Here is a 26673-nt window from a genome sequence, read left to right on the forward strand (position 1 = left end):
GGGTGCCGTGGCTCACGCCTGTAATCCTAGCACTTTGGGAGGCCGAGGTGGGTGGATCACCTGAGGTCAGGAGTTCAAGACCAGCCTGGCCATCATGGCAAAATCCCATCTTTAATTAAAAAAAAAAAAAAATACATCTTTCCTTCATTAAGTAGAAAAAGATCCTCCTTCTCTTGTCCACCAGCTACTATACTGTCTTTCTTACCCTTGCTCAATTTATCTCCATATCTTTCCTATCTACCACTCCCTCCCCACCACATTCTCATCTTACTTTTGTCATTGAATTAATTGCTCTGACCAAGATTACCAGTAACCTCCATGTCACCAAGTGCTCTCCCACCCCGTCACCTATGTGCTGAAAATTTTCAAAACAATATATTCACTTCAGACTTTTCTTTTACACTGTCTCTGTCGTTTCCTGGACCACATCTTTCCCTGGGTATCTCAGAGAGTTCTCAAATTAAGTGTGTTCACATCTCTTCCATAACCCTCCTCACCTTTCTTACCTCTGTACGTGGTACCTCCTTCCGTTTTACCTTCACATCCATCTGTTGGCAAGTCTGTTGATTTTGCTGCATCAAAGAGCCCTTGAATCTGTTTACATCACGTACTCACTTGGTACCACCCAAGTCCAAGTCGCCGTCATCTCTTACCTGCACACTGTAACTCATTGTCCTGTATAAACCATTACCCCTCTGCAATCTGCTGCAGCCAGAAAAATGCTAACGTGATAAAACCTCCATTGGCTCCCCTTTGCCAACTAAAGTCCAGACACCTTACCCTGGAGTTTGCCTTCATGACTCATGCTTGCCTGAGCTGGCCCTCTGGCCTATCTTTGAAGGCTTACCTCGCTCTGCTCTTCCCCTCCCTCTGAACATCGCCACAGTGTCCTCAATTTCTTTGAGGGTATGCTAAGCACTCAGCTGGGAACATTCTTTTTCTTCTAAGCTCTCGTTTGCCTGCATAAAGACTATTAATTATACTTCTAGTCTCAACTTTGCTGTCATTTCCTGAGGAGGCCTTTCCTGTTCTCCCCTCAAGACCAGGTCACATTGCCGCTCTGTTCCCAGAACTCCGGTACTTGTTGTTTCTTAGCATCACTTATTCGTAATGACTTTTTGAATGCTTGCTTCTGCTCTAGACCCCAGGTTCCACGAGAGCAAGTTTCCTGTCTCCTTTCTTTTTTTCTCCGACCTTTGCACCAAGCCAAGTGCTTGGCAAGTAGTGGTCACTCAGATGATTTTTGTTTAATGAATGGATTAAAGACAAGAATAGCTCCATGTGGCAATAGAATAGAATCTGTTACTGTAAATACAATATCTCCTGCCTGCTACACTCAATTGTAATAGACTAATCTTATTTCCTGAAGAGGGATAAACCGACAGTTGGACATGAACATGGAAACCAGCCTACTTACTAGAATAGTAAAAGGACCTGTGTTCTTACTGTGACAAGTGCCTCTGGGCAGATTTGATTCTCACAGTAAAAATACTTCATGACATGGCAGCAGCCTGGATTGTGGCTGTTAAAATTTAACACAAATAATTTTTAAAAGAATAACCTATTTGGGTTCTCAGTACATTTTTGAGTATTTTCAGAAAGTAAGTACGAGGCTATGACAGGGACAGTCTGTCAAATCGAGGCAGACTTGGATCCTTAGACATGGCAGTAAGAAAGACTCAACAAGTGCTTCTGGGCAGATTTGTTCTTTCTGATCAGGGTCTGGCGTGTGACTAGGCTTTCCCTTAGCCTAGTCACACGCCAGACCCTGATCAGAAAGAACAGTTCTGGTTGTCCTTGTGACTGCCTCTGTGTGTCCTGGTCTGAAGAGTCTCTTGTTGGGCTGTAGCCTCTTGTCGGCTATAGTGTGCAGGAAGAGAGCAGGGCAACTCCGATCTGTTTTTGGTGGGTGCTGGTGGGGAAGCAGGTCCCGGGGAAGTGATGTTCAACTAAGACCTGAAGGATGATCAAGTTAACCAGTATTAGGAGGGAATAGAGGAGGAGCCTAGGGGACAGCTGGTGCCAATGCTCAAGAAATTGAAGGAACTCCCAAGACAACTTGTGGTTAGAGAACAAGAGAGGAGTAGAACAAGGTGAGGCTGCAAGTGGAGACAATCGAAGCAATATCTGATTGTGTCCTTTCCTGAAGGCTCAAAAATGTTTGATGCTTCCTTGTTGCCCTCAGATTAAAGTCCACATGCCAGGTAATGAAGATTTTCCTTAATCAGCCTCACCCTTCTTTAAAGCCCCTTTCCCTGCTGCCTTGTTTGTTCTCCATATACCTATGTTTTAGCCATACTTGGCCTTCATTATTCTCTAACATGAATGTTTTTGTACCTTTCTCTGATTGTTGTTGACTAACATATAGTTCCCCACCTCTTTTCAGTAAGGCCCAGCTTACTTAATGTCATTGGTTTTTTTGAAGCCTTCCCTGCTGCCTGAAATCAAAGGGAATGTCTTCTCCTCTGTAGTTTGATAATACTTTTATCATTCTGTGACTCTGTTTATCCCATCCTGACTTGTCTATGGTTGTATATATTAATATGTGTAGCTTCCACACTAACTGTAGGCACATGAAGGCAAAGCTTTTATTTAGTTGGAGCTTAGACGTAGTTGCAGTAGAGGATCTTTGATTTTGATGGAGTTGCATCAAACAGGTAAGTGGCAGCCCAGGATTTAGAAGTATTGGTCTGTGTGGGGCATCTCATTCCTAGAGGTGAAACATTGAATGGAATGTTCTACTGTGTTCTGTGTATACATGAGTTGTTTTGGATAAACAGACTATGGGAAATTGTTGAAGTTCCCTGAATTGGGAAGAAGGATGAGCTTCAAGGTCGAAAGGAGTAAAACTCACCTTCTTTCTACCTTTGTTACTTTAAAGTTCAGCATCATATTTCTTTATTGGGATCCTTTCTACTTTGTGCAGAGCATCTGTTAAGAACATCTTCAACCAGCCGGCCTGCTTCCCTCCCGAGAGTGCCTGCAATGGAAAGTGCCAAGACCCTCTCAGGTGATGACTTTCATCTGAAATTTTTTTTTTATTTTTTGTTTTTTAGAGACAGTATCTCACTGTATTGCCCAGGCTGGTCTCAAACTCTTGGCCTCAAGCTGTCCTCTCACCTTGGCCTCCCAAAGTGCTGGGATTACAGGCGTGAGCCACTGTGCCCTCTCTAGCTGGGCTTTAATCAATGGGAAGTCCTGTGATCAGCTAAAATTACCATCCCAAAGCCTTTTTCTGTGTGTGTGTTTGTGTGTGTTCTCCAGATTCTTTCTCAGCCTGTTTCCACTATTTTATATAAAGTTCTGAGAGGTTTTCTCATCCAGTTTCCTAGCATACCACTTAAAAGAAACTACTGATTTAAGGACCATAAAGAACTGACATTGAACTAAAAAACCATAATCATAAATTATGCCAGAAATATATAAGCACGTCATTTGAAGATCATGTAATAGGAGAGAGCATTTGTGCCTCTGGATCTTTAAGGGCATTGCTTTACTAATGCAGAGTGACATATTCTGCTGTGGCTATCCTAAAATCATTAGAAAATTTTAGCCAATAAAGGCAGTGGGGTGGGACAGTTTTTAGTTGTCAGGGGAAAGCAATTACTGATGTGTAACACTGACTGCGTTAAATCAGCCCAGGGATGATAGAGTTAATGGCTCCTGCAGATCCACCTTCTTCTGAGGTGAGAAAGAATCTGAGATCAGGGACTTTGTCAACTATGTCAGTTGTCACTATGTTCAGCCCTGCATTCTGAGCACCTGGCAGTAGTCAGTGCCGCCTCTAGAAAGCTGCTGTTGTGGGGCTGATAGCAGTGGCTGAAGTGGGTGCTTCCACTCAACAGTTCTTGGAACACTTTGTAATTCTAATAAGGTGGTACAATGTCTTACTGTGCCAAACTTCACAATAGGACTTTTCCAAAAGATTGTTGCTATTTCCCAACAGTTGAATTAATACGTTTTGATTTTCTGTCTCATTTAGTTTTTTTTTTTCTTCAAATGTGCCCTGAGGCTGGGTGTGGTGGCTCATGCCTGTAATCCCAACACTTTGGGAGGCTGAGGTGGGTGGATCACCTGAGGTCAGGAGTTAAAGACCAGCCTGGCCAACATGGCAAAACCCTGTCTCTACTAAAAGTACAAAAATTAGCCAGGCACAGTGGCAGGTGCCTGTAGTCCCAGCTACTCAGGAGGCTGAGGCGGGAGAATCGCTTGAACCCAGGAGACAGGGGTTGCAGTGAGCTGAGATGCACTACTGCACTCCAGTCTCAATGACAGAGTAAGACTCCCTCACGAAAAAAAAAAAAAAATAAAAGTGCCCTTAGCTAGCATTACATGTAGCCCTGTGATGAAGTATATCTTTCCTTTCTGTCCCTTTAACAGTGTTTTTGGCTAAATTCAGAAGGGTTGTGTTGATTTGAATTGTGTGTGTTGGGCAGGGCAGAGTAGTTACAAATCTGGTTATAATTAACCTTTGGTTTTTAGTTGTGTTTGTAATTAGACAGATGTTTATGTAGTATTCACTATGTGCTTAATAGGCATGAGTGTTAAAGGGATGGATTAGGCAAACTCCTTGTCTCTAAGGAATATGGAGCTCCGTGCATATTTCAACTACTGTATCTTTTCACATTTTTTTGTTGTTGTATTTGTTTGTTTGCTTGTTGGTTGAGACGGAGTCTCACTGTCACCCAGGCTGGAGTGCACAGTGGTGCAGTCTTAGCTCACTGTAACCTCCATGTCCTGGGATTAAGCAATTCTCCTGCCGCAGCCTCCTGTGTAGCTGGGATTACAGGCATGCACCACCATGCCTGGCTAATTTTTGTATTATTAGGAGAGACGGGGTTTCACCATGTTGGCCAGGCTGGTCTGGAACTCCTGACCTCAAGTGATCTGCCTGTCTCAGCCTCCCAAAGTGCTGGGGGGATTATAGGCATGAGCCGCTGTGCCTGGCCTCACAGTTTTTTTAATGGAAAAATAAGAAATACTTTCCATTTATCAGTATTAGTTTTTCCTCCTGTGTAGTAATATCTGTTCTTTTTGGAATCTTCAGAAAAAATCTCAAGAACGCAGTCTAAAATGTTTTTGCTATAAAATGCGTGATGACTATTTCTCACAGTCTCTCGACGAAGTAGTGAAGAAATGAAACGGGACATTTCTGCACAGGAGGGAGCATCGCCAGCCTCTCTGATGGCTATGGGAACCACGTCTCCACAGCTTTCCCTATCCTCTTCTCCAACAGCGTCTGTGACTCCCACCACCCGAAGCCGAATAAGGTAGAGAACAGTTAATATTCTTGCATTTTGTGTGTATCTTTCCTGGCCTTTTGATAGTAAATGATCAAGTTGTAAAATGATGGCATTTGAGCACTGCGATTTTTTTTTTGTTTCTGTGTGTGGTTTACTAATATTTCTTATTAGGTAAATGGTATAGAAGACACTGACAAAGTAAAAGTGATAGTTCCTTTCCCTAAGCAACTGTATCTTATTTTTTTAATTAGAGAATGGTTGAGTGCAAAAGAAAGTATTGTGAATTTAAATACTGCGGAATGGGTGGGGTGTTAAGGAAGGCATCCCAGAAGGTTGGAATTTGAGTTGGGTCTTGAAAATTGTAGATAGGGAGGGCTGGGTGACATTATTGGCAAGGTCAGTAACTTGAGGGAATATACAAAATGAATGAATAAGTGAGGAGTCTGGAGGGGGATGCTGTAGGTAGGTGGTTTTACAGATTCAGCGGCCTGTTACATAAGTCCAGAGGAAGGTGTACCTACCATATCAGGGAACAGCAGAAGAAAAGATTGACTAGGTAGGGGATGGCAAGGTGATGGAACTTCTTTAAATTCAAATTGAGTCACTTTGATGTAGTAGAAGCTATAAAGTAGTGTAAATAAATTACCATGTTTGGGCCAGTGTGGTAACAGTGGAAAAGAGGTGAAGAGAGGGTTGGACCCAGGAAGTTTTTCATAAAGAAAGATGATTTCAGATCTTTATAAAAAGAATGCAGGAATGGAAGATATCAAAGATGGCTGTCTTTGTTTACACTGGGAGTCTGGGAACATGGTGCTACATTAATAATTGATTAAAAAGTACATGAAAATCTAAGAATGTGTATGTGTGTACACACACACACACACACACACACACACACACACTCCCTCCCTCTCTCTCTCTCTCTCTCTCTCTCTCTCTCTCTCTCTCTCTCTCCAGAGTTTTACTCTTGTTATCCAGACCAGAGTGCAGTGGTGCGATCCTGGCTCACTGCAGCCTCCACCTCTCAGGTTCAAGTGTTTCTCCTACCTCAGCCTCCTGAGTAGCTGGGATTACAGGTGCCAGCCATCGTGTCTGGCTAACTTTTTTTTTTTTTTTTAAGTAGACACGGGGTTTCACCATGCTGGCCAGGCTGGTCTTGAACTCCTGACCTCAGGTGATCCACCCACCTCAGCCTCCCAAAGTGCTGGGATTACAGGTGTGAGCCGCCATACCTGGCCTAAGTTTATAGTTTATTCGTAGTTCTCTTATGTCAGAAGCCTCTTTGGACTAAGGGGTATTAAGGATTTAGGGGGAAAAACAGATGTCAAAAATTTAGCATACATTGTTTATAGGGATGAAGAAAACTGTTGGCAAGCGTTAAGAAGAATTGAAGGAAGCAGCCAGGCGTGATGATGATGCCTATAATCCCAGCACTCTGGGAGGCTGAGGTGGGTGGATCACTTGAGGTCTGGAGTTCAAGACCAGCCTGGCCAGCATGGTGAAACCCCATCTCTACTAAAAATACAAAAATTAGCCAGGTGTGGTTTTGTGAATCTGTAGTCCCATCTACTTGGGAGGCTGAGGCACTAGAATCGCTTGAACCTGGGAGGCAGAGGTTGCAGTGAGCCGAAATTGCACCATTGCACTCCAGCCTGGGCTTCAGAGCGAGACTCTGTCTCAAAAAAATAAAAAGAATTGAAGGAAGGATAGGAATGAGTGGCAGAAGTTTATCCATATATTAATTTATAGCCTTGAGGAGAAAATGGAATATTTAGCCTTTCAAACTAAAATTATGCACTTATTATAAAGCCATGCTTCTAAGGGAGCCAACCTTTTAGAATTGTGGTCCAGTAAGCAGTGCCCCAGGGGAGCAGGTAGAAAACCGAGTGAGAAAGGTAGCTCGGGCCACCCTGCCTATGCAGGGAAAAGACTGGCAGTGCTCTTCTTTGTGTCCTGGGTGATGAGCTCCCTGCATGGTGCTTGTGCAAAGGACACTGGTTTGGGAGACAGGACACACACTCCTCCTGCCTCCTCCACGTAGGAGCTTTGATCTTCAACAAGGTGTCTCCTGGCTTCAGTTTCTCATCTCAAGATGAAGAAGTGAGAGATGATCCTCCATTCCTAGGGGCGCTTTTTTGTAGCTTCTCATTATGCCCATAGAGTTTGCTCTACTTTGATGCTTTTTAAGTTGTTTCTGTAACAAAATGGACCCCATGTCAGCCAAAGTAAACCTTTCCCGTTTATTATAATAGTGACTTTTATGTTGAGCCGTGACAAGTTTTTGTTTGTTTTTGGCGTGCTTTTTTGCATCCATTCACATAACTCCGTCATTCTCTTTCCCTATGTTTAGTGATAGTATAACAGACTTCTTGAAATCCTTTAAAGCAAGCTTCTCTAACCCACGGCTCAGGACAGCTTTGAATGCGGCCCAACACAAATTTGTAACTTTCTTAAAACATTCTGAGAATTTTTTTTTTTTTTTTTTTTTTTTTGAGACGGAGTTTCGCTCTTGTTGCCCAGGCTGGAGTGCAATGGCGCGATCTCAGCTCACCACAACCTCCGCCTCCCGGGTTCAGGCAATTCTCCTGCCTCAGCCTCCTGAGTAGCTGGGACTACAGGCACGTGCCACCATGCCCAGCTAATTTTTTTTGTAGTTTTAGTAGAGACGGGGTTTCACCATGTTGACCAGGATGGTCTTGATCTCTTGACCTCGTGATCCACCCGCCTCGGCCTCCCAAAGTGCTGGGATTACAGGCTTGAGCCACCGCGCCCGGCCATTCTGAGAATTTTTTTTGCAGATTTTTTTTTTTTTTTAGCTCATCAGCTATTGTTCGTGTCAGTGTATTTTACGTATGGCCCAAGACAATTCTTCTACTTCCATTGTGGCCCAAGGAAGCCAAAAGATTGAACATCCCTGTTTTATTTAAAGCAAAGCAGGAATCTTATGGGCTGGCACACAAAAATGTATATTTCTTCAAGAAGGCAGCCTAACTGCACATAGAAAAATAGTATTTTTGCTTTTGGTTTTTAGATAAATAAAAGTTGGTACTATTTCAAGGCTCCTCAATTAGAAAAGCTTCTGTTATAAATGTGCCCTCTTTGATTTCCTAGCATCCTTTGGAGGATGAATACTAACAGAATAAATGTACTGAGGAATACTAAGCTGCTTGTAACATACGAACCTTTAGGATATTTATTGGGCTGCTAAGTTCACAGAACATGGGACTAGAGTCTCCACTTTGCTATAATCACTGAAAATAGACCAATCTTTTAAGCACAGGCTACTAGTGAAGCTGCAGGTTATATTACACAGCACTTTCTTTCTCTGGGTATTCCTTAGTGTTCTGTTCCACTTCCAAAGTAGTGACCAAAAGGGAAGATATGGTGCAGAATGAGTAGGATTGTAATTCTCTCCTGCCCCTTCACCAGGGGTGATCGCAAAACCTTTTTTGATTGAATGTCTGGCCTAAGGCAGGATATTTATTTTGACTACAAGGCAATTGGCAATGTCATAAAGTACCCTACATGGAATTCTTTTCAATGAATCATATGTATAGCCACTGAATTTTAACCCCCCAAACTTCTACAGTGTTTCTGCTTACTATCTGAAGTTCCTTGAGGGGGCAGAGGTCCTGGGTTGTTCACCCCCAATTGCCTAGTGCTTGCACATTGCCTGGCACAGGGGTGCTCCATAAGGAGATGTTGAATAAGTCAGTTTACAAAGAATTCCATTTTTGAGCAAGGTAAAATTCTAACTGCCGACAGTCAGAAACGATGTATAATTAGCACTAAACACATCTAAGACATTTCATGGAAGCTATAAATGTTGTTAACTGTTTATTGCCATCTTCTGTCTGTCTCATCTGCTTCCCCCCATTGTAAACTCCTTGAAGGCAAGAACTGTTATGCCTTAAATCCGACAACTTGCATAACCTTGCCCTGTATATTTATAGTAAGTAGTTTTTAAAATGATGAGATGATAAAGGGCATTAACAGTTATTTTATTTATTTATTTTGAGATAGTTTTACTCTTGTTGCCCAGGCTGGAATGCAGTGGCACAATCTCAGCTCACTGCAACCTCCGCTTCCAGGGTTCAAGCAATTCTCCTGCCTTGGCCTCCCAAGTAGCTGGGATTACAGGTGCCCGCCACCATGCCCAGCTAATTTTTGTATCTTTAGTAGAGACAAGGTTTCACAATGTTGACCAGGCTGATCTCGAACTCCTGACCTTAGGTGATCAGCCTGCCTCGGCCTCCCAAAGTGCTGGGATTACAGGCATGAGCTACCATGCCCAATGCATTTGATTAATTTTAAATGCGCTTTGTACTGTCTTTGCCACTTTCCATGTGGGTGATGATTATAGAGTCCCCCTCCTTCAGTTAGCAGAGAATTCTGACAACAGTGGATCTATGGGGCCATAAACTAAAAATCAAATGTATGAAAAAATATGTCTTGCCTTTGTATTTTCCTTACTATGTGCCTTTCTCCTGTTTAAAAATTGTTCTCTTATTCTGGTGCCCAAGCAAAAAATATTTCAACTTTGGGTTACTTGTTTTCAGAGAAGAAAGGAAAGACCCCCTCTCAGCATTGGCCAGAGAATATGGAGGATCAAAGAGGAATGCCTTGCTGAAGTGGTGTCAGAAGAAAACAGAAGGCTATCAGGTAATCATATGGTTATTTTGTCCCATGTGAGTAATTGCCAAACCAAGTGCTGGAGTGTCGTAGCTTACTACCTGTCACACATTAGAAATGGTGAATCCTGGCTGAGCACAATGGATCACACCTGCAATCCCAGCACATTGGGAGGCTGAAACGGGTGGATCACTATGCCCATCAAGCTTGGGCAACATGGCAAAACCCTATCTCTGCAAAAATAAAAATTATAATTAGCTGGCATGGTGCTGTGTGCCTGGAGTCTCAGCTTCTTGAGAGGCTGAGGTGGGAAGATCACTTGAGCCTGGGAGGCAGAGGCTGCAGTGATGAGTCATATATAAAATTTCAGGAACACATTCTTAAAGTCCAGCCATAATTGACTATCACTTGGAAGAAGTAAGTTTGTTCCCTTTCCACAGTAGCCAATATTTCCAGTATTACTCATCTGTTATAGCACTTTCTTATTTACGTCTAGGTTAAATGTTTTTTTTACTTTAAATATAACTTTGGAGAGTGGACTCTAATTCTCCATACAAAAAGAAAACATGTAAAATTCATCCATTCATAGTGCTAAAAAATACAATTTTGTTCCTGGTGTCCTCACATACAGTATTAGTTACAGAGATTCTCCCCAGCATGCAGATGGTACTCTTGATTGCATTTCATACTTTGGCACAGAAGTGCAACACAAGAAGGGAATAGAGTTCTATGTTCCTGATCTCTTCACATCAGCCCTCATCTCACCAAAATGGCATAAAAGGTCTAGCTACAACATTTGCATACAAATTTTTTTTTTTTTTTTTTTTTTGGGATGGAGTTTCGCTCTTGTTACCCAGGCTGGAGTGCAATGGCGCGATCTCGGCTCACCGCAACCTCCGCCTCCTGGGTTCAGGCAATTCTCCTGCCTCAGCCTCCTGAGTAGCTGGGATTACAGGCACGCACCACCATGCCCAGCTAATTTTTTGTATTTTTAGTAGAGACGGGGTTTCACCGTGTTGACCGGGATGGTCTCGATCTTTTGACCTCGTGATCCACCCGCCTTGGCCTCCCACAGTGCTGGGATTACAGGCTTGAGCCACCGTGCCCGGCCTTTGCATACAAATTTTATGCAGAAGAGGTAATGATGTAGTAGAGTAACGGATTGATTAAGATCTGCCATTAACAGGTCCCTTTTGGATGAATTTGTACATGATTTTAAGTGATGATCCTCATTTAAGATTAAAAAGCGAAATAAATTGCAGTGGACATAAAGAAAAGTCATAATAATCATTGAGGATTTATTAAGACTCTCCATGTTTGACCTTCAAGCCAGTGGCAAGTGAAAAAGAGAAGAGAAAATAATTAAAAAAAAAAAAAAGGCCTCGCTCAGTGGCTCACGCCTGTAATCCCAGCACTTTGGGAGGCAAAGGCTGGTGGATCATGAGGTCAGAGTTCGAGACCAGCCTGACCAACATGGTGAAACCCTGTCTCTATTAAAAATACAATAAATAGCTGGGCGTGGTGGCTTGCGCCTGTAATCCCAGCTACCAGAGGCAGAGGCTTCAGTGAGCCAATATCGAGCCTCTGGATGACAGAGTGAGACTCAAAAAAAATCTCCATGCCAACTTCCACTGGCTAAAAAAGTAGATTAGTAGTGTTGGCAAAGATGTGGAGAAATGTGTAGGCTTATGCTTTGTTGGGGGGGACCGATAAAATGTTATAACTGCTGTGGATAATAGTATGACAATTCCTGAAAGAAATAAACAGAATTACCATATGATCTGGCAATTCCACTTCTGGGTGTATACCCAAAAGAATTGAAAGCAGAGATTTGGAGAAATGTTTTAAGCACACCCATTTATGGCACTGTTACTTACAATAGCTGAAAAGTGGAAGCAACCAGGTGTCCATTGATAGATGAATGGATAAAGAACCTGTTTTGTATAATACAATGGAATACCATTCTTCCTTAAAAAGGAAGGAAATTCTTTTTTTTTTTGAGACGGAGTTTCGCTCTTATTACCCAGGCTGGAGTGCAATGGCGCGATCTCGGCTCACCGCAACCTCCGCCTCCCGGGTTCAGGCAATTCTCCTGCCTCAGCCTCCTGAGTAGCTGGGATTACAGGCACGCACCACCATGCCCAGCTAATTTTTTGTAGTTTTAGTAGAGACGGGGTTTCACCATGTTGACCAGGATGGTCTCGATCTCTTGACCTCGTGATCCACCCGCCTCGGCCTCCCAAAGTGCTGGGATTACAGGCTTGAGCCACCGCGCCCGGCCCAAAAGGAAGGAAATTCTTACACATGCTACAACTCGATGCACATTGAAGACACTGTGCTAAATGAAACAAACCATGTACAAAAGGAGAAATACTACACGATTCTAATTATATGGAGTACCTAGAGTAATAATAATATTTATAGAGACAAAAAGTAGAATGTTGATTGTCAGGGGCTGGGGGAGGGAAAAAAGAAAGGGGGTGGGTACACAGTTTAGTTTTATAAAATGATAAAAGTACTGGAGGTGGATCGTGGTGATTGTAGCACAGTAATATGAATATACTTAATGCTGTTGAACTGTATACTTAAAGATGGTTAAAATGATTTGTTATATGTATTTACCACAATAATAAAACAACTTTGCAAAAAGAAAAAAAAATGACTAAGACCAGATAGAAAATCAGCAAGGGAATAGAAGACTTGAATAGTACTATATACCAACTAGACCTAAATACGTATTTTATACAACACTGTACCCAAAAATAGCAGACTACACATACTTCGTCTTCAACCTCCTGAGTAGCTGGGACTACAGGTGTAGGCCATCACACCCAGCTATTATCTAGAAAACCTTTAAGAATTCACATAAAAACTGTTGGAACTAGTAAATTCAGCAAAGTTGCAAGATGCAAGATCAGTACACAAAAATCACTTGCATTTACTTATACTAACAATAAATTAAAACAACATTTCCATTTATAGCAACATCAAAAAGAATAAACTATCTAGAAATAAATTTAACAAAGGAGGTATGAGTCTGATACACTGAAAAATACAAAACATTGCTGAAAGAAATTAAAGACAATCTAAATAAATGGAAAGACATACCGTGTTCATGGATTAGAAGTTTTAATATATGCTGCAACTTGGATGAACTATGAAAATTTTATGCTAAGTGAATGAAGCCAAACATAAAACTTCAGCCTAAAATGGCTTCCATACTCAGCCTGGGCGTGGTGGCTCATAGCCTGTAATCCCAGCACTTTGGGAGGCCAAGGCAGTGGATCACCCGAGGTCAGGAGTTCAAGACCAGCCTAGTCAATATGGTGAAACCCCGTCTCTACTAAAAATACAAAAATTAGCTGGGCATGGTGGCACATGCCTGCAATCCCAGCCACTTGGGAGGCTGAGGCAGGAGAATTGCTTGAACCCTGGAGACAGAGGTTGAGGTGAGCTGAAATCACACTACTTCAGTCCAGCCTGGGCAACAAGAGTGAAACTCTTATCGCAAAAAAAAAAAAAAAAGACTTCATACTCAAACTTGAAAAGTCTCAGGCTTTGTTGAATGGCAAGAACATCAATGCTGGCAGTTACAAGTTAGTTATAGAACTGAAACCTCAAGCATAAATGAAAATTATACAATCACTTAGTTTTTTTTTTTTTTTTTTTAAAGAACATTTTTTTATTGCGATAGGCCATGCAAGATACAATTCATCCAACTTAAAGTGTACATTTCAGTGGGGGGGGAGGGGTTAAAGTATATTCAGAGTTGTAAAACCATTACCACAACCAGTTTCGGATATTTTTGCTACCCCATAAAGAAATCCTATACCCAGTAGCAGTCATTCTCTATTTACTATAGGCAACCACTAATCACTTTCTGTCCTATAGATTTCCTTATTATGGACATTTCTTATAAATGGAATCACACAATATGTGGTCCTCTGTGACTGGCTTTTTTCACTTAGAATCATGTTTTTAAGGTTTATCCATACTGTAGCATATACTAGTACTTCATTCCTTTTTGTGGCCAAATAATATTCCATGATATGGATATGCTACATATTGTTTATCCATTCTTCTCTTCAGGATGGTGTCTGTGTTGCTTACGCTTTTGCGGGGGGTTATATATATCACTGTTATGAACTTTTTTTTGGCATGAGGTGTTACTGTGTTGCCCAGTCTGGTCTCAAGTGATCTTCCCACCTCAGCCTTCCAAGTAACTGAATCTACAGGCACATTCCACCCTGCCTGGTCGAAGACATTTGTGTACAACAGGTTTTCACATGGACATATGTAGTTTTCTCATCTTCTTATCCAGCTTCTAGCTTACTACCAAAGTGTTTTTGAAACTGATCTTGTTACTTCTCTTTAAGCTGCTTCATTTGTTTCTCCTTTGTCATTTGGTTAAAGTCCATGATCTTGGCTTGAAGTGGTGAGACCCCATAGTTTATTGAACATCTTAAGCCCACTCCTTGATCTATGAGCCGCAGAATGGATATTGTATTAGCAGACATGAAAACAACATTCATCTCCTTGTATCATCATTACAGCTCCTGGCTGATCTGTTGCATTGTCAATGAGCAGTAATATTTTGAAAGGAACATTGGGCTTAAAGTGTTCAGTAAACTATGCTGTCAACAGATGGGCTGTCATCCAGGCTTTGTTTTTCCATTTATAGACCACGGGCAGAGTAGATTTAGCATAACTCTTAAGGGCCCTAGGATTGTGGGACTGGTAAATGAGCACTGGCTTCCACTTAAAGTCACCAGCTGCTTAGCCCCTAATGAGAGAGACAGCCTGTCCTTTGAAGCTTTGAAGCCAGGCATTGATTTTTCCTCTGTAGCTATGAAAGTCCTAGGTGTCATCTTCTTTTAATAGAAGGCTGTTTTATCCACATTGAAAATTGTCATTTAGTGTGGCCACCTTCGTCAGTGATCTTAGCTAGATCTTTTGGGTAACTTGCTGCGGCTTCTGTATCAGCACTTGCTGCTTCACCTTGAACTTGTATGTTATGGAGATGACTTCTTTCCTTCAGCATTGAGCCAGCCTCTGCTAGCTTCAAACTTTTCTTCTGCAGCTTCATCACCAATCTCAGCATTCATAGAATTGAAGAGAGTCAGGGCCTTGCTGTGGATTCAGCTTTGGCTTAAGGAAATGTTGTAGCTGGTTTGATCTTTTATTGAAAGCATGAAAACTTTCTCCATATCAGCAATAAGGCCATTTTATTATCTTATCATTTGTATATTCACTGGTGTAGCACTTTTAATTTCCTTCAATAACTTTTTCTCTGCATTCACAACTTGACTAACTGGCACAAGAGGCCTAGCTTTCGGCCTCTTGGCTTTTGCTATGCCTTTCTCAGTTAGCTTAAGCATTTCTAGATTTTGATTTAAAGTGAAAGATGTGTTAGTCTTCCTTTTACTTGAACACTGAGAGGCCATTGTAGGGTTATTAATTGGCCTAATTTTAACATTGTTATGTCTCAAGGAATAGGGAGGCCCAAGAAGAGAGAGAGAGAGACAAAGTGGCTAGTCAGTGGATCATTCAGAACACACACAACTTTATAGATTAAGTTCACTGCCTTGTATGGGCACAGTTCATGGCACCCCAAAACAATTGCTATAGTGCCATCAAAGATCACTGGTAACACATCACCATAATGGTTATAATAAAAAATATTGCAAGAATTACCAAACTTGACCCAGAGACATTGAAATGAGCACATGCTGTTGGCAGAATGGTACCAACAGACTTGTTTTATATACAGAGTTGCCACAAACCCTCAAGTTGTAAAAAAAAAAAAAATGCAGTATCTATGAAGCACAAGAAGATGAAGTACAGTCTGAGGTGTACTTATATTGTCTTCCTCGTTGTTAGATGTCTTCTTATAACCTAAGTTTTAAATTTTCGTAGACAATAAAGTAATTTTGGAACATTATAAATTACTTCCCCCTTGAAGAATTGCTTGTGCTCAGGAGTTTGAGACCAGTCTGGGCAACATAGTGAGATCTTCTCTCTACTTAAAAAAAAAAATTAGCGAGCATGGTAGCGATCCTCCCACCTCAACCCAGCTACTTGGAGGGCTGAGGCAGGAGGGTTACTTGAGCTGGGAAGTTGAGGCTGCTGTGAGCTGCTATCACGCCACTGTACTCCCGCCTAGGTGACAGAGTAAGACCCTGTCTCAGGAAGAAAAAGAAATACTTTTCCTTTGATTTTAGAACTTTGCCATGTATCAAGTTAATTAAATGGAGATAATTCAAGCATTAAGTCAATTATTTAATGCCTCAGGTTATTCTAGTTTAAGTCCTATGATTCTATGATCTTAAGATATTTAATATATATATACACCTTAATCTATATGTAGAAACATATATATACACAAATCAGTTATTTCAATTAATAATTTAAAGTTTCTTTCCATTTACTTGGTACTTGAAATGCAGGGGGAAATATGATATAGGATGGTTAATCATACATAAGGAAAATTCTTTTTGTACACTTGACAGTCTTTGCTACCAACCCAGTTCTCTGCTTTCTTACTTCCTATGGACACTTCTTTGATATATATGTACGGCTTGAGGGAGGCAGTTGGCTTTTGTTTCCTATGAGACAGATATCTATCTGTTTCTTACCTTTAGAAGCAAAGAGGATACTGGTGCTTTTATTTCAAGCTCTGTAAGTTAAAATTGGACAGTCTGGTTGATGGGTGTGGCAAACCACCATGGCATGTAGTTTACCTATGTAACAGACCTGCATATTCTGTACATGTACTCCAGAACTTAAAGTATAATTAAAAAAAAAAATTGGACAGTCTTTTTTTTTTTTTTTTGAGGTAGGGTCTCACTGTCATCCAGGCTGGAGAGCAGTGACGTAATCTTGGCTCACTGCAGCCTCCACCTCCCAGGTTCAAGCAATTCTCTTGCCTCAGCCTCCAGAGTAACTGGGATTACAGGGGCCTGTCATCACGCCCAGCTAATTTTTGTGTTTTTAGTAAATATGGGCTTTGCCATGTTTGCCAGGCTGGTCTTGAACTCCTGACCTCAAGTGATCCGCCTGCCTCAGCCTTCCAAAGTGCTGGGATTACAGGTGTGAGCCACTGCACCTGGTCTGAAATGCATAATCTTTTAAAACTGAAAGCCATATCTAATAGTGCTCTTAATTTGTCAAGAATCATATAGGAAGGGCCAGCGCCCTTTCCCTATCTAGCTAGAAATGGATGATCATGCCCATCCTTTGATCCAGCAGTTTCGGTTCAGTCCTTTGGTCTCTGACTACTCACAGTTTGCAGAAAAGGGCAGGTTGTGACACTTGACTAGTTTGTGAGAGCAGAAGCTGTTACGTGACACTTAGCACATACTGCTCTCAGAGGCCCCAGATGGATCATTAATGCTTGGAACGTGCGTGCTTTATGAAGAAGCCGTCTAATCAGCGGAGATAGATTCCCTAATGCCCATATCATCTTTCGTTAACTCTCTTAAGAGTCACCCTAAAATTACTGTGCTGATCACTGTAATTTCATTAAGCATCCATTACAAAACAAGCCCTTATGAGTTTAGCTTTTATTTAACAAATACATTTTTCTCTTTTAACTTGTGCCCTGCCATTTATCATACATTGAAGCTTTAGAATAGTAGAATATTAGTGTTGAAAATATCCTGGAGTTCTGGTTTATTATCAGGTTTGCAGATCTGGGACTGAAACCCCCACAAGGATAAATGACTGCCTCAAGGCTGTCTTGTGAGTCCAGGCATTGTGTAACCAGCTTTCAGTACTATTGCTTTAAGGGTTGCGTCTTCCTTTTTTTTTCTTTTTTAAAAAATCTGTGCCTCTGTTTATACACAGTTATGTTTTTAATTTAAATGTGGGACTAACTATAATAATTTTTAAGTGTTTATTGTGAGAAGTGGTAATCCAGTTTCCTATTTCCTTACCTCTAAAATTTCTGCTGTCCAGAGACAACCACTTTTAATTTTTTTTAGCTATTGTCTTTAGGGATTGATGGTACAAGATTGATAATATAAGAGTAACCAACTGGCATAAAGAAAATATTTATACTTTAAGTCAACTTTTCTTTGGTTTTAGATTTTATATCTAAGAGCTTTTGTTGTATCATTGTTTTCTTGCCCTCCTGGAAAACCCTAATTGAATGTAATCAAGATGCCTCTAAAGGTTAACTTAAGAGAGCTTTATTTTGAATGAAAAATCTCATTGTTTTCTGATAAAATGCTAGACCTAGAAATGGATTGGTTAAATCCAAAGAATAATGAAATCACTTAATCTAGAACAAAAGACTTTTAATAAATGAACAAAATATTTTAGTACTATCTGAGGTAATTTAACCTCAGATTAACATTGAGAATGCAGTTTTACTGATGGATGTACTTCATTAATGTGTGGACTACAGAAGAAAAGATTGGATATTTCTTACTGGAGATAAGTGGAATTAAAAGAATTAATGGGCTGGCATGGTTTAGCAGGCTTATATTTATGTGCTATGCTTTACTTGCATTCTAAGCTTTTTTTCCTAATATAGAAAAGCTAATAGGCTGGGCACAGTGGCTCACACATGTAATCCCAACACTTTGAGAGGCCGAGGCGGGTAGATCACAAGGTCAGGAGTTCGAGACCAGCCTGGCCAATGTGGTGAAACCTCATCTTTACTAAAAATACAAAAAATCAGCCCCAGATTTGGTGGTGGGCGCCTATAGTCCCAGCTATTTGGGAGGCTGAGGCAGGAGAATTGCTTGAACCTGGGAGGCAGAGGTTGCAGTGAGTTGAGATCACGTCTTTGCACTCAAGCCCAGGCAACACTGCGAGACTCCGTCTCAAAAAAAAAAAAAGCAAATAATTTATCAAATAGTAAGTTCTGTGTCAGGTAGTGTGCTAAGTGTTTAAATAGAAGGTAGGGAATAAAAATAGTTTCTGTTCTCAGGAAGTTTATAGACTAGTCAGTAAAAACTGTATCAGTAATTAAAACTCAGTAAAACTTTGTTTATGGTTATAACAGAATATCAGACCCAATCTCTGATGAGACTGCTGTAAAAACTGTTTAAAATACAAAAATAAATATTGTTAAAGGCTTTGGGGACTAACCAAGACAGCCAGGTCAAATTTGGCGGGAGCCAAAATTGTAGAGAAAAATCCTATTGAGTTGAGCCCATATTTACCCCTGCTTTTTTCCCTTAGGGCATTGGCTAATTCTTCCCATGGGGCAGAGGCCAGACAAAGCAGTGGTCCAGAGTTGGTTTCAGAATCACTGAGTAGGGGGACTAAAGTTTAAAATGAGGGATTCTAAGGCAGCCAGGATTTGAGGGTCCGAGATCCTAGGGAAAAGACAACCTCAAGAGTAATGGACTCAGCCAACTTGTTGGGACATGCCTGTAATCCCAGCTACTCAAGGAGGCTGAGGCAGGAAGATTGCTTGAGCCCAGCAGTTCGAAGTTACAGTGAGCTTTGATCACACCATTGTACTTGACCCTGGGCAACAGAGTGAGACCCCAACTCTTTGGAAAAAGAGGGGGGGATAGTAAACTCATTATTTGACTTAGCTTTTGCTGTTAAGGTTCAAATTAAGATTTTTCAAATTCAGAAGAAATTCAGTAGAAAGCTGTTACTAAAGGCTAAACAACTTAAGCATAGTTTTTGTTCTCACAGGAGCAGGTAGACAAAAAATTAGATTTCAAGGCCAGCCAAAGAGGAATGACAATGGAAAATACCCCAGGCTTTCAATTGAGACCTCAAAAGTATTATGTCCTACCAATAAAGGCTGACCAGAAATTACCAGCTTAAACTCCAGCTTCAAAACTTTGATTGGATCAAGGTGATCAGCCCTTATTCTAGTTACCTGCCAGAAGAAACTAAGCCCCTATTCTCTTTGAAACATAGTATCCTGCATTCCATCAAAATACCAGGCATTGCCAGGCGCAGTGGCTCATGCCGGTAATCCTAGCACTTTGAGCGGCCAAGGTAGGAAGATTACTGGAGGCCAAGAGTTCAAGATCAACCTGGCCATATAGTAAGACTCTGTCTCTATAATTAATTAATTAATTAAAATACCAGGCATGCCAATAAGCAGGATCAAATGAATGAAAATCAAGAGAAAGAATGAGTAACAGGAAAAGAACTTGAAGTGATCCAGATATTGGAACTCTTGGGCCTTAAAATAACTGATTTATGAGTTTATGGAAACAGGTGAAGAGATACAGGGTTTTACCAGAGAGCTGGAATCTACAAAATAGAATCAAATAAAAATTTTATTTTATTTTTTATTTTTTCAGGTAGAGTTTTGCTCTCATCACCTAGGCTGGAGTACAGTGGTGCAGTCTCAGCTCACTGCAACCTCCACCTCCTGGGGTCAAGTGATTCTCCTGCCCCAGCCTCCTGAGTAGCTGGGATTACAGGCACCTGCCACCATGTCCAGCTAATTTTTTGTTTGTTTGTTTTTAGAGACAGGGCTTCACCATGTTGGCCAGGCTGGCCTCTCCTGACCTCAGGTGATCTGCCAGCCTGGGCCTCCCAAAGTACTGGGATTACAGGCGTGAGCCACTGCACCTGGCCAAATGAAAATTTTAGGACTGAAAAATACATTAGCTTGAGTTAAGAACTCCCATATATGTGTTTAACAACCACTCAACACAGAAAAGATGTATGAATTAAAAGATTGATCAGTAAGAAAGATCCACAATGAAGCACTGAGAAATGAAAGAATGAAAAATAATAGTGTAATGGAGACAAGGGACACAACAGAAGGTTTAAGACACATACAATTCGGTTACACTAAATGAGAGGGTTAGGAGTGCCATAATCAAAGTGCTAAAAGTCAAGGACAGTGAAAAAAATCTTTAATTGCTAGAGAAAAAGGATAATTAAGTTAAGAGGAAGAATAAGTTTGGCAGCTGATTTCTCAATAGATAATAAAGAGTATTTGTCACCAGTAGGCCCATTCTGAAAGAAAAAGGAAGTCCTTGTTACAGAAAGACAGTAATCCCATAGGGAAACAAAATTGCAGGAAGGAATAAAGAACAGTGGAAGAGTAAATATGAAGGTAAATATATATGAATATTGACTGTAGTGTAATAACAATATATATGTAGGTTGAAAATTTAACATAAAATGGTTCAAAACTTAGGAGGGGGCAGTAAATGTAATTAAGGTGTTGCAAGGTCCTTGGATTGTTCAGAAGGTCAGGAAATTACTAATTTGTCACAGACTCTTAATAAGTTAAGGGTTGCACATCCCTATGGCTGCACTCTGCTACGGTTGACATTGGCTGCATGGAGTTATTGAGAACTTAAAATGTGGCTATTCTGAATTGAGATGTGCTGTGATTATAAAATAAACACCAGATTTTGAAGATTTAGAAGACTTAGTATGGAAAAAAAAGAATGTAAAATACCTCAAATACTGATTACATGTTGAAATGGTCATATTTTTAATATATTTGATTAAATAAAATATATTAATATATGTTTTTAACTTTTTCTGTGTGGCTACTATAATTAAAGTCATACTGTTAACAAAGTGATAAAAGAATGGAATATAGAGGCTAACGGAAGAGAACTGGAATATTAATATTTGCTTAGTCTAAAATAAGGCAGGAAAGAAGAGAAAAGGAACAAAGAACTAAGGGTATAGTAATAGATGTAAACCCAAATATGTAAAAATTACATTGTAGGTAAACAGGCTGACTATTCCAGTTAAAAGACAAAGATTTTCAGATTAAAAAATAGACCTGACCAGACACGGTGGCTCACGCCTGTAACCCCAGCACTTTGGGAGCCCGAGGCGGGCGGATCACGAGGTCAAGAGATCAAGACCATCCTGGCCAACATGGTGAAACCCCGTCTCTACTAAAAAAATACAAAAATTAGCTGGGCATGGTGGCGCATGCCTGTAGTCCCAGCTACTCGGGAGGCTGAGGCAGGAGAATTGCTTGAACCCAGGAGGCGGAGGTTGCAGTGAGCCGAGATTGCGACACTGCACTCCAGCCTGGTGCCTGGCAACAGAACAAGACTCAAAAAAATAAAAAATAAAAACAATAGACCCAACCATGATTTGTGTACAAAGACCTACTTTAAATGGAAAGACTGAAAGTAAAAGAGTTGGAAAAGATATATTATACAAGCACTAACCAAAGGACCGCTGGAAGAGCTGTATTAATTTCAAAGTGTTATTTAACAGAAAGAAATATTACTAGAGTTAGAAGTTGTTTGTAATGATAAAGGATTAAAACAATAACAATAGCCAAGGCATTCTTAGAAAACAACGTTGTAAGACTTAACATTGCCCAGGAAGACTTTATAGGCACTTAGAGCACATCATAAATTTTTATGTATCTAGTAGCATAGCCCCAGAAAATATAAAGGAAAACTGATAGATCTAAAAGGCAAAACAGGCATATTTGGAGATTTTAATACACTTCTCATCAATTAAAAAAAAATGAAATTTAGTAGAGCTACAGAAGATATGAGTAATGCTATTAACTACTTTATCCTGACTAATCTATAAAACACTGCACCAAACAACAGGGAGTTGCACATTCCTTCTAATTGGCCACATGCAATCTCAAAACATTTCAATGAATTAAAGTCCTTCAAAGTTCTCAAAATGGAGGGGAAAATGAGACCTAGTCAAAGTAGAAGAACAAAAGCATTTGATAAAATTCAACACCTGTTCATTAGTTTCAAAAAAAAAAAAAAAAAAAAACCCACAGAACAAATATTTAACAAACTGGGAATAAAGGGACTTTTAAAAATATGATAAAGGACATCTACAAAAAATAATATTTATAGTGGACATTAAGCTTAATGGTGACTTACTGAAAGCTTTCTTCTAGAGATGAGGGAACAGACAAGACCTTGTTCTCATCACTTCCATTCAGTGTTGTATGTAAAGCTCTGTTGGGAGTCTGAGGCAGGAGGATCCCTTGAGGCTAAGAGTTCAAGACTTACCTGGGCAACATAGACCTCTATCACTACAAAAAATTAAAAAATAAAGTTCTAGTCAGGGTAGTAAGGCAGAAAGATAAGAGGTATAATAATTGGAAAGAGAGAAAATTCTATTTGCAGACATGATTATGATGTAGGAAATACTAACAAAGATGCATGTAAAATATGAGAATAGCAAGTGAAAAAAATTTCAGGATCTAATTTTTATTAGCATTTAAAAAATAAAATACAGCCAGGCTTTGCTATGTGTACAGCAGATTAGACACAGAATGCCTGATTTAAAAAGTTGATAATACCAAGTGTTGGCAAGGAAGCAGAGAAACAAGAACAGTTACACACTTTTGATAGGGTTGTAAACAATTCTAGCCAGTTTGGAAAACTTTAGCAGTATCTGCTGAAGTTAGATAGTCTTCATAAGAGTCAAAAGCTGGAAACAACCCAAATAATCATCAAGACGTGAAGGGATAATGAATTGTGATATATAAGGTACAACAAAACAAAGCAAAAAAGAACAAACTGTTGCAACATGCAGCAGCCTGGATGAATCTCACACACGTAATGTTGAGCAGAAGCAGCCAGATACACAGGAGTCCAAACGATGATTCCATTTAAATGAAGCCAGAAAAGTGGTGGGGTTAATCTATTATGATATGTCAAAATAGTGGTATCTTTAGGGGAATTGAGGGATGCTTTCTGGGATTCTGGCTATATTCTGTATCTTCATTTGGGGGAGGTGACTACATGGTGTATTCACTTTGTGAAAATTCTTTTAGTTGTACTTACCATTTGGGTACGTCAGCAAAAATTAAGGAAAAAAATTTTTTGGTGTTGGCAGGAATGTTGTTGCCCCAATTATCTGTGGTTTTGAGGTTTTTATGTCACGTTTCTGATATTTTGCGCTTCTTCATTTATTCCAGATGATTTACAAGATTCATTAGATTCATTTTCTTTTCTATATAAAACAAATAATTTATGGTCTAGTGTATTCATTTTCTATTGCTATTGAAATTACTACAAATGTAGTAGCTAAAACAACACATAAGTTTCATCTTACAGTTGTGTAGGTTAGGATTCTAACATGGCTCTTACTGGGCTAAAATGAAGGTGTCAGGAGAGCTGTGTTCTTCTTTTCTCAAGGCTTAAGGAGAGAATCTCTTTCCTTGCCTTTTCCAGCTTATAGAGGCACTCATGTTTGCTGGCTTGTAGCCCCTTCCTCCATCTTCAAAGCCAATACCAACTTGTCAGGTCATCACATTGCATCACTCTGACCATAGGTTATCTGCTTTTGAGGCCTTGTGTGATTAGATTGGGTCCACCTGGACAATTCAGGATCATCTTCCTGTCCTTACAATTCTTAATCACATCTGCAAACTCTTTTGCCATGTAAATAAATATGTTCATAGGTTCAAGAAATTAAGACATCAACAGCTTATGGGCCTACCACAGATACCTTTTTTTTTTTTTTTTTTTTTTGAGATAGAGTGTCACTCTGTCGTCCAGCCTGGAGTGCAGTGGCGTGATCTCAGGTCACTGCAACTTCTGCTTCCCAGGTTCAAGTGATTCTCCTGCCTCAGCCTCCTGAGTAGCTGGGATTACAGGCACGCAGCACCACACCCAGCTAATTTTTGTATTTTTAGTAGAGATGGAGTTTCACCATGTTGGTCAGGCTGGTCTGGAACTCCTGACCTTGTGATCTGCCCACCTCAACCTCCCAAAGTGCTGAGATTACAGGCGTGAGCCACTGTGCCCAGCCCACAGATACCTATAAAGTAATCTTCTGAGAGTTGAGTTTCTAGGATTTAGTTGTGTTTTTTTATTATAACTTGCATGCTGTAAAATTCACTAAGTTGAACAGTTCGGTGGTTTTTAGTATATTCACAAAGTTGTATAACCATAGAATATTGTCACCACCTCACAGCCCTAGTCAGACACTATAGGTTTGCCTGTCCCAGACGTTTCATGTAACTGGAATCATTTGTGGTCTTTGGTCACTGGCGCTTTTCACATACCATATTTTTGAGGTTCTTCCGTGTGGCATGTGTTAGTACTTTACTCCTTTCTATGGCTAAATGATTTTTTTTTTTTTTTTTTTTTGAGACAGAGTTTCACTCTTGTCACCCAGGCTGGAGTGCAATAGCATGATCTCAGCTCACTGCAGCCTCGGGGTTCAAGCAATTCTTCTGCCTCAGCCTCCCAAGTAGCTGGGATTACAGGTGCACACCACCACGTCCAGCTAATTTTTGTATTTTTAGTAGAGATGGGGTTTCACCATGTTGGCTGGGCTGGTCTTGAACTCCTGACCTCTGGTGATCCCACCCACCTTGGCCCCTCAAAGTGTGATTACAGACATGAGCCACCACGCCCGGCCAATAATACTTTTTCCTTGGTTGTTTGCCTTTGGTTGATTTGCCCTAAAATGGTAATTTGTGACACTTTTATCCAGATTTCTATTTGTGTTTTGGGGCTTTGTTTTGTTTTGGTTTTTTAGGAAAAGGATTTATCTACCTCTTTGCTCTACCACAGCCAGAAGTTTCCTAGCATGCTTCATTTTGGGATTCTTTTTAATTTTTCCCACCCTCTTTCCTAAGCAAGGAAAAGAAGTACTTAACCTTTATTCTCCCAGAACTGTGTGTCCCCATAGATTGAAGAATCGATAGAGTAAGAACTAGTGAACAGATAAAAATAGCTCAGTCCTTCACAGCTTCCTTTGTAATAATACAAATAGGAGACAAATAGGAGAGAAGGAAGTGCTCTTTATAAATGGTATAAAGTATTAAATATGGTACTTGCTACCTGCACAACCCAGGCATGAGATTGGCACTTCTTGTTAGTCACAGTCCCTTAGACCACTACTACCAACATTTCAAAGTCTATGGGTTGAGTAGATTCTTTGTATAAAGGTGAGTTTCCCAATCTAAAGAGATTGGCCCCGAAAGCTCGTTTCTTCTGATTCTTCCTAGACAGTACATACTGGAAAAGACAAGGGAATAGAGATGCTTCCTTTTCACATGTGATTCCTCTTTCCCTTATATGTCCTGCCTTAAGGGGGAATGTTATTTCTACTCATCCCCCTACCCCCTTTAAAAAAAAAAGTAGTTTCCTCTCTGGAAAACATTCTAGACTGTCGCTCTTCCTTTTCTTAACGTTCTACCTTCTAATCATCCTCTCTTCATGATTAGAGTTAGGACTGGGGTAAGGGAGGGTGGGATGAGAAAGGTCAGAGAAAGCTGGGAGTTCTTCCAGTAGACAGAATAGAGTTAAAATAATGCATTAGGAATTCCTTATAGTCCAAGCAGAGCTTAGTTGGTTTAATTTCCTCTTCTATAACTGGAATCTTAGGTCACAGGAATGACTGCCCAGAGTTAAAAAATAAAAAAAGGTGCTGCCAGTAGATAAGAGTTTTGATCTGAATCGAATCTAGGTTGAAAGTCTAAATCTTTTCATTTTTCATTGTCACTTGCATGGAAACTAAGTATACAGAAAGATCTTATTGTTTGTAAATATCACTGTGTTCCAGGGGTTAAAAATACTTGAACAAAGGGGAACAAGAATGGCCAGGCTTGCCGTCCCACCCATTCTTTATGTGGACTGTATTTACTCATAAGTTCTCCACAGTGAAGCATTAAAAACTGCTGGAATCTAATCATTTTCTGTCCTGATGACAAGATATCTTCATCCAGAAGGCTCAGTGGCTGGCCAAGAACCTCACGTTTCTTGGAGCCACCAGGGAATAGAAACAGCTTGCATCTCAGAGCTCTTGTTGGGCCTGTGTTCTTGACTGCACACAGCAGAGGTTAGGCAATGGCTTTTCAGTCCCAGTGAAGTGAAATAACTCTTTTCTGTTTTCA

General features: G+C 40.4%; 1 protein-coding gene across 5 annotated transcripts in view; it reads left to right on the forward strand.

The window, feature by feature from the left end:
• SPECC1L (sperm antigen with calponin homology and coiled-coil domains 1 like) overlaps positions 1-26673 on the forward strand; it is a 152452-nt gene that overhangs the window by 99473 nt on the left and 26306 nt on the right. For all 5 annotated transcript variants that reach the window (XR_004262237.1, XR_004262238.1, XM_032256621.1 and 2 more), the window contains 3 exons: positions 2927-3010; positions 5114-5270; positions 9803-9905. Coding sequence is in view for 3 of the 5 variants with exons in the window: in XM_032256621.1 (XP_032112512.1) it covers positions 2927-3010; positions 5114-5270; positions 9803-9905 (344 nt within the window). In the remaining 2 variants the exon portion in view is untranslated. The remainder of the gene's footprint in view (positions 1-2926; positions 3011-5113; positions 5271-9802; positions 9906-26673) is intronic.

The sequence above is a fragment of the Sapajus apella genome, unplaced genomic scaffold (assembly GCF_009761245.1).
Source record: "Sapajus apella isolate SASKATOON/1434 unplaced genomic scaffold, GSC_monkey_1.0 scaffold95, whole genome shotgun sequence".
NCBI lineage: Eukaryota > Metazoa > Chordata > Mammalia > Primates > Cebidae > Sapajus > Sapajus apella.